An 8,790-nucleotide genomic window follows, 5' to 3' on the forward strand; every position below is an offset into this window, starting at 1 on the left:
GTGCATTGGCACACTTCGTTCATTCAGCAGAGTTACACACATGCTTGGCTGTCTTGACTATAGTTAATAAAAACAGGCATGGAACGTGACCTTATGGAACCTGCAGTCTGTTGAGGGAGTTACACATTAATCAGTCACACCAAAAAAAGAAAATTAAAACTAATAAGGGTTTCAGCATAGAAGTACACAGTGCTGTTCTGCAAGGAGTCGGCCTTGTCGTAGAGATCAGGAAGCTTGTTGAGCGTCAAGAGGTCATAAATGAGCCGAGATAAAGAGGAAGGAGAAGCATTAACCAGGTACAAGGGGGGAGGAGGAGTGTGGCCTGTGCCAAGATCCTACGGGAGAAAGAACGTAGGGTTTTAGGAAACAAAGATCAGTGTAGTGTGGCAGGGAGCAGGGCACAAGACGGGGCAGGGGGAGAGAGCACCTCCGAGAACTTCCGTCATCATCTCAGGAGCAATGGGAGGACACTCGGACAGTTTAAATGTAGGGCATCATGACTGATTTATGTTTTGCAAGGTCTCTGGCTGCCCTAGAAAGCGAGAGTAGAGTGTGGAAAAGTTCACTGCAGCAGTCCTGGGTAGGAGATGCTCATAGCGTCTGGTGTGAAGGCGGCGGGCACAGGTAGAAGCTTAAGGGGACTGAAGAACCGTGTGAGGGAAGTGATGTCAGGGCTTGGCGCGGGGCTGCACAATGGAGCTGAGAGACAGGGATGAGGCACTGGGTGGCTTTAAGTCGCTGGCTTGTCCAGGCACTGCTCCAGAGAACTCTGGATGAGGACCTCCTTGGAAGGGATTTATTCAGCAATATGTAATGGGTTCTTTTTTTTTTTTTAATTTTTCTTTTATTAGATCATAATTGTGTACATTAATTCTATCATAGGATACTTGCCAGGCAGTGGTCTGGGATCTGAAGATTCATTGACAATCAAGATAAGACCTCTGCCTTCATGGAGCTTATGTTTTCATTGAGAGAAATAGATAATTTTTCTTTTTCTTTTTGAGACAAAGTCTCACTATGTTGCCCTCAGTAGAGTGCTGTAGCATCACAGCTCACAGCATCCTCCAGCTCTTGGGCTTAAGCGATTCTCTTGCCTCAATCTCCCAGTAGCTGGGACTACAGGTGCCTGCCACAATGCCTGGCTATTTTTTGTTGCTGTTGTCATTATTGTTTAGTAGGCCCAGGCCAGGTTCAAACCCACCAGCCTTGGTGTATGTGGCTGGTGCTGTAACTACTGTGCTATGGCGCTGAGCCAACAGATAATGTTTAAAAAGACAATTCTAGGAAGCAGTAAGTACTGTGAATTAATAAAACTGCAGATTACCTCCAAGGGGTAGGTAAAGCAGCTTTAGTTTGGGCCATTAGGACAGGCACCTCTGAGGGTGACATTTTGGCTGAGACCTGACTAATGAGGGAGGTGCCCATGCAGGGATCTGGAGCAGTGGTGCTTCTGCAGGTAGACAGGGGAGAAGTACAAGGTAAGAGCCAGGCGCAGGGTTTAGAGAGCACGGAGGCCCAGGCGGCTGGAGTCTGGAGAGCGAAGAGGAGAAAGCCGGAAGAGGAGCTGGAAAGGGCAGCCAGGTGCCTTGCTGGAACTGCACTCAGAAGCCCCTGGAAGATCTGGAGCAGCAAAGTAAATAGGTTCTGACTGACAAGGCCAGTTAATCTCTGACTGCCCCAGAGAGCTGTGTGCTCAGGGCAGATGGAAACCGTGAACAGCTAGGAAATCAGTCCCGTGAAGCTGGCAAGGGGAAGTATTTACAGGTTTTATTTGGGTCTTTTTAGCAATAGTAACAGCAATTTGACAGAGATCCCAAATTTTGTTAATGTATGTAGGAAAAGAAAAAAACAACCAAAGAACGATTTCTCTTTGGAATTTTTTTCTGTTGTGCTGATTCTTGTTTAAAGAGAAGCAGGTGGAAACTTGTAGGTTATGCAAGATCTTGATGTAAAGTGTGTTAACTGGGTGAGACCAACACCCTCCGGCCATCTTTGCTCTGACACAGTGGACGGTCAGTCACAGCCGGTGACCTCTGGGTTAGGAAGCAGTGCTTGGGAGGTGGCATTGTCAGACTGGCGCAGCAGTTATCAGGAACAGTATTCGATTTTACTGGTTGTGCGTTCTTTTAAAAATTGTCAGGGACTTTTAGGACAGTGATACATTATCATTGTGGAAAACAGAAAATACTGATCAACTGAAAAAGAAAATAAAATGATCTCACACCTCCTGTTCAGAGACGGCCACTGTTAAATTTTTGAGATCTGTAGGTCTGTGTGTGAGCTAATGTGTTTAGTTACACTGCAGATGAGACTTCATGATCTTTCATCTTAGCACTGCATTGTGACTATATTTTCATGTCATTAATGTAATTCATAATTTTACTTTAATGGAAACATAATATGTGATCTGTAGTTATACCGTAGTTTTTAAAACCAGATTCTTATTGTTAAGACCTAATTTTTTTTTTTTTTGCAGTTTTTGGCTGGGGCTGGATTTGACCCGCCACCTCCAGTATATGGGGCTGGTGCCCTAATCCTTGACCCACAGGCGCCACCCTTAAGACCTAGGTTTTTAATCCAGATTCCTATTATTTTATTTAGAAAAAATGCTATAGGGGAATCTTTTAGCTACATTTAAATTTGCATTATTTTTCCTTTTGTATGTATACTCCCCATGTGTTAGTCTGTGGTCAGAGATCACAGAATTTTAAGGCTTTTGCTGTGTTGCCAGCTGCCCCAGAAAGCGTTTGCTCCCAATAACAGTCGATGAGATTTTTCCACGTCCTTGCCAGCTCTGAGTATTATTACATTTTTTAAAATTAATTTTTGAAATTTAGTAAGTAGAAAAGTGATACCTTATTGCTTTTGTTATTTTATGCTTTTATTTTATGTTATTATTTGATTATTAATGAGGTAGAATAATTTGTATGTACAGCATATGAATTGCTTATTCATATCCTTTTTATACTTTTAATTATTTTTAAAGAAATGTGTAGCAATGATAGTAATTCATTTTCAGTCATATATACATGTTTTGTTCTGTGTAGCCAAATCTGTTTATATTATATCTTCCCCACTTGGAGGTTATGTAAATTTTCCCTTCTGCTTTTTTTGCATTTGAATCTTGGTTTATTTATTTACGTATGTACACTTGTATCTTTTTTTTTTTATCATTTAGAAAGAAAGTCGTGCTATATCCCTTCTGACGTCTCCAGCTGCTGGTATAAAAACAATTGATCCCTTGCCTTTGCGGGAAGATTCTGAAGCCAATATCTCCAAATTTGCTGAGGCAGCTCTTCCAGTTTCCACAGTTCTGGAATATCCAAGAAACACCCCCGGACGGTTGCCTTCTCCACCCCACGCCTCGTCTTACTGGCATCCCTCTCGTCGGATTCAGGGCTCTCTGAGAAATCCAGAATTTCAGCACAATGGTAATTATTTTGTTTTAATTTTTCTTCTTGCAGTGAAAGTGTTATGCTGCTAGGCACTGAAGCTGGGAGAATTTACTACATATTGATAATTGTTCAGCGTCTTTGGTTAATGTAATAGCTTCATTAAATAGAACACTCAGCACGCTGCCCCGAGCCCGCCCTCTGCCCCTGTGTCCACGGGCGGCCTCAGGTCCTCACGCGGCAGCCCTGGTGGTGCCTGTCCCCCAGCAGATGTGTGGCCTGGGGTGGGGGGAGAGCTGGATGTCAGGAGTGAGTTTCCTTCAGCTCCCGAGGTGTCGATCAGCCCATTCATGCCTTCCTTGCGCCTCCACTGTTAGACGCGGTTTCCATTCTGGATCTTGGCCTGTGGTGTTTCCCTTCTGGCAGTGTTCGGATCTTCTCAGTAGCCCAGCGTTCTGAAATTTCAAAACGATGTGCTCGGAGTGGGTCTCTTCTCATTCATTGTGCTTATACTTCCGTCAGCTTTTTCAGTCTGGAAAATTCTCACTGGTGGGAGATTTTATGGATTCTTCAGTCAGTAACTTCCCCTCTATCTCCTGTTTCCTCTTTCTGGTGCTCCTTTTATTTAGATGTTGCTCGTGATTCTATTATCTTCCACCTTTGTCTTTTTTAATTTGAAAGGAGTATTACTAATTTTCATTTTCTACCTCTTCTAGTCGTTTTGTTAAAGGACTTTTGCTGTAATCTTCCTTCCTTCTTGGCTTTTTTCAGCACTGTGTACTTGCTTCGTATTGCGTCCCACTCGTATTTCAGGGGAGGAATGTTTGGTGTCTAGGAGGTGAACGAGGCCTGTTGTGAAGGTGGTGCCCCTTCCCTCTGAGCAGCTGGCGTCCCTCAGGCAACGGCTCTGGTAAATCTAAGAGACAAAACTTCCAGAAGAGGCAGGTATCCAGCTGTGCAGATTAAGGAAGGCGCTGACAGCCCAACGCCTCTCTGAACATTTTCAGCCCTTGCCCAGCCCGTTCTTCACTTGGCTCCAGGTTTCAGTGGTGCTCGGTGCTCAGCTCTGACCCTGAGGGGACAGGCTGGTGGCTTCTTGGTTCCCTCCTCCGCTGGCAAGGAATTCACCCTGCTCGGGTGCAGTTACACACTCCCTGCCCTTCCCTTTCTGGTGTTTTCTTGTCTTCTGTTTGTCCTGTGGGTTTATGTCATTTTGTAAATGGGTTTATGTCTTGTGAGTTTAATGTCATTTGTGTATTTAAACTACCAGCTTTGGTCAGAAGCCTATTACATTTTTTTTTTATTTTTTATTAAGTCATAGCTATGTACATTAATACTATCATGGGGTATAGTGGGTTGTTTCTATATACAATTTGGTATACTTTCATCTGACTGGTTAACATAGCCTTCATATCATTTTCTTAGTTGTTGTGTTAAGACATTTGTATTCTATATTTAGTAAGATTCACATGTACCCTTATAAGATGAACCAAAGGCGTGATCCAACCAATCACCCTCCCTCCACCCTTCCTCCCCCCTCCCCTCCCCTCCCTTTCCCTGTACCCTTGGGCTAAAATTGGGTTATAGTTTTCCTATGAAAGCTATAAATTAGTTTCATAGTAGGGCTGAGTACATTGGACACTTTTTCTTCCATTCTTGAGATACTTTGCTAAGAAGAATATTTTCCAGCTCCATCCATGTAAACATGAAGGAGGTAAAGTCTCCGTCTTTCTTAATGGCTGCATAGTTTTCCATGTTAGAATAGATCACTGTTATTATTGAACATGATTTTAGATTATCCATAGTTTATATATTTGGTAAGTACTTTATAAATGAATGAATGACCCTTTGATAGTAATTTCTAGTGAGATAAAATTAATTCTGACAACCTACTTTTATTAATGAGCTAGCATAATTAGGACAGGCTATTTGGTAGCTTCAAAGGATAATTTCTTCTGTCTTTTCTTTTTTAAAGTGGGAAAAGCGAGGATGAACAATTTCCAGTTACCTCAGCACGACGCCTTTAATGATGAAGGTATCTCAGTAGTCACATAACATGAAAGTTTGAGTACTATTTGGTGATAGTTGATAATAGTATCATGACCCTACATTGATCATCCCTTTGGAGTTTATGAAGTACTTCCACAGATGTTTTTTCATTAGACCCTTGGCTCCCTGTGACAGGGTCTATCCCCATTTTCTAAGCGAGTGAACTGGGACCTGAAGTGGTGAGGAGTCTTCAGGACCAGCAGACAGTGAGTGACTGTACCCAGGCTAGTTCTCCTATTGTCCCACCCTGTCTGGCTCAGGGCTCAGGGATTTGGCCTAACATTACAGTTGTGATTTTTTAAAAAAGGTGTATATATTTTTGTCAATTTTAATTTTTCTCAAAACATATGATTTGGGAAAATGAATTTTTTTCCTCCTATGTAGCTTTCATTCTGACAAATTAATTTGCTTCTAATAGTGCTAGGAGAAATTTTGAATTCTTGATGTGAATAATTGAAATCACTATTTTAATTTATCCTAAGAAGTATGGAATTACTGAACTTATAAATTTTGAATTAGAAAGTAAATTTGAATTTAATACTTTTTACATTAGAGGTTCACATACATTAAAAGTTTTCTCTCCTGTTAGCAAGTTGAGGAATTTTCATCAGAACTCAGTGAACTAGAAATTAGATTTTTATGTTTTGAAATGCAAATATCTGGCAACTTTGAATCCAGTTCTGTTTTCTTTTTAATGGAAGATCAAAGTTTATAAATAACCTTATAATAAATGATTGGGTTAGATAGATACCAGTCCTTTTGCTTACTCAGAATGAGGAATGTCGGTGGTGATGAAGGTAACACATTAAACATTGTTTCTGCATTTAGTGAGGTTATTTCAGGAGTGTGGTGTCAGGACCATGTTAAAGTATGGCATTATGTTTTTTAAAAGTTTAGAAAAGCTCTTTGCTCAGAGCAGCTGTGTTTTTTAAAGTAGGAAAAAAAACAGTATTATGATGAATTGTTTCCCAATAATACTGAAATCATAGGCTGTATTTTTAGTTAATAACATGATTTCAGGAAGAAAAAAATGCTCATTTAACATCAAAATGTTTGATTTCTATGTATGATAAATTTGGAAAACTACTATGAGTGATTAAGAAAATGTTAATATCTTACATTTTAATAGATTACTTTTTCTGACAGACCCAACATTGAAACAAATTACAAAGCTTGATGCTTATAAACTTTCATTACTTAAGATGAAATTTTGTTTAATGTATTTTTGCATTGAATGTAGATTGTTGGGATTCTCTCGTTGCAGACGAGGACAGGCTGTCTGAGATTTCTGCCCGCTCTGCAGCGACGAGTCTCCGCGCTTCTCAGACCCTGGCACGAGCCAAGAAGAGGAAGGAGAATTTCTGGGGTAAAACATAAACCTCGCCCAGAGGCTTGTACACAGGGAACCACGATGTAATTTTTCTTTATTGCTTACTATGTTAAGATGTTTTGAGTGTTTTAATTTTTTTTCTGACATTCCTTACTTAACAGAAATACTTGATTTTTAATAGTCTATTCATTTACTTGGAAATTTTTAACACAGGCTTATACAATTTAACTTTTAAACACTACTTTTCATGTATATCCCAAAGTAAAAAGACATAGATTATAGAGTTCTTCACATGGTATAACTGTTGTATTAGGTGCCATGGATAGACTTGTACCCATCCAGAGAATATTCCGAAAAGATAAACCGAAGTAAAAATTAAAGTCCCAGTGTGAAGCATAGATCCCCAAGATTGATTACATGTATCTTCATAATTGTAGATGTGATAAAATGAATTTATTGTTCTTTAACTTTTGCTGTGGTGTTTTTTATTTAGTTCTTTCCATATGTGATGGCAGTGTTATTTAATATAATAGTACTTTGAAAATACCAGCTGTATATATTTTTCTTATTTATGTAACAAAGTTTGCTGGGAGATCTGTATATTTTTGATCTTTGTGTGTACTCTATTTGTATGGAGACTTTGGCTTACATTTGAATAATGTCTGCATTTTAAAAAATTAAAGAATTATTTGTATAATGGAGAATTAAAACTTTGTAGCCATTTTGAAATAAAAATTAATCAAGTGTGTTTGGCCTCCCCAGAAAGTTATTACATGGAGCAAATGATTGTCTTTTAGAATTCTACTGGTAACAGGTTAACCAAAAGTGACATACTTTTGCAGCTACGAGGAGGCAATGAAGCTGAGTCCATGACATTTTTGCCCAAATGGAGAACAAATAAAGAATTCCAAGGCAGACCCAATTTATAAAAATTTTACACCAACTTTTGACTATACTTCATTCATGGGCATGTTCAACAGTCTTACTGTTTATCTTGCAAATCATAGTAAATTTAAATTTCTAAAAACTATGAATTCCATAAAGTCTTTACAATAATAAAAAGTGTTGAAGATAAAATATACACAATATTCATGCTGGTTGCAACGTTAGAGAGCAAGGGTACAGTCCTTGGGCAGAAGTGCTTTTGCAGTTAGCTCATTGGTTCACAAAGATCTTATGTTATCTTAGTGCTGTCAAAAGCTATAGGCAAACAAATAGTCACTCACGTTCCACTGACCTTTTAAAATAGTTCTTTTCATTTAAAAGTTATTAAGGCACTGAGAAGTTTGGGATTAGTGTATACCTGGGTTTAGAACATAAACTGGCTTCTCTACAGATGTGTGTACTGAGGCCTATCAGTTGTAAAGTTAGGTTGAAACCTGTCCTTCTCAGAAGCTCGCAGGTGTCATTGTTGTCTTCCTCAGAAGTCGGTTAGTCTTACTGGTTAGGACGGAGTTTTGATGGCTGACCACTGATCTGTGGTAAAGGAGGGAATTATGACCGGCTTGTAGGGAACTTTGTGTAACGCAGTGCATCTTCCCGAGCGACAGACCGTAAAATCTGAGTACACACACTAGAGTGAACCACACCACTGGAGCTTGAGCTGTCAGGCGTCAGATGGACGCAGGCTTGGTTCTCCTGGGGCCACGGTCATAACCCGAGTCTCCGTGTGATGACTGAGTCTGCGGGAGAATTCTGCTGGCTGCTTTCTTATAAAAACCCTGTTCAGCGGCCCAGGGGAGAGCAGGGATGAGGAGTCAGTGCTGTCCACCACTCACACTAGGTGAGCAGCTCAGAGGACGTGCCTTTGAGTAAGAGTCTTAGTTAGGTAAGACTTAGGTAAGAACCGTCTCAGATTTGCACATATTTAGGATTTGGGATCGCTAATTCAATATTTTATTAAAGCATACTTTACAATTGGATTGGCACCTGTAGCTCAGCAGCTAGGGCACCAGCCACATACACTGGAGCTGGCAGGTTCGAACCCAGCCTGGGCCTGCCAAACAACAATGACAACTA

General features: G+C 40.3%; 1 protein-coding gene across 3 annotated transcripts in view; it reads left to right on the top strand.

The window, feature by feature from the left end:
* MDM1 (Mdm1 nuclear protein) overlaps positions 1-7,246 on the top strand; it is a 27,830-nt gene extending 20,584 nt beyond the window's left edge. For all 3 annotated transcript variants that reach the window (XM_023517932.1, XM_003797825.3, XM_003797826.3), the window contains 3 exons: positions 3,179-3,431; positions 5,368-5,427; positions 6,706-7,246. In XM_023517932.1, the coding sequence (XP_023373700.1) occupies positions 3,179-3,431; positions 5,368-5,427; positions 6,706-6,818 (426 nt within the window). In that variant the 3' untranslated portion in view covers positions 6,819-7,246. The remainder of the gene's footprint in view (positions 1-3,178; positions 3,432-5,367; positions 5,428-6,705) is intronic.
* The last annotated feature ends 1,544 nt before the right edge of the window (positions 7,247-8,790 follow it).

The sequence above is a fragment of the Otolemur garnettii genome, unplaced genomic scaffold (genome assembly GCF_000181295.1).
Source record: "Otolemur garnettii isolate 467f Iridium unplaced genomic scaffold, OtoGar3 scaffold00125, whole genome shotgun sequence".
In the NCBI taxonomy this organism is placed as follows: domain Eukaryota; kingdom Metazoa; phylum Chordata; class Mammalia; order Primates; family Galagidae; genus Otolemur; species Otolemur garnettii.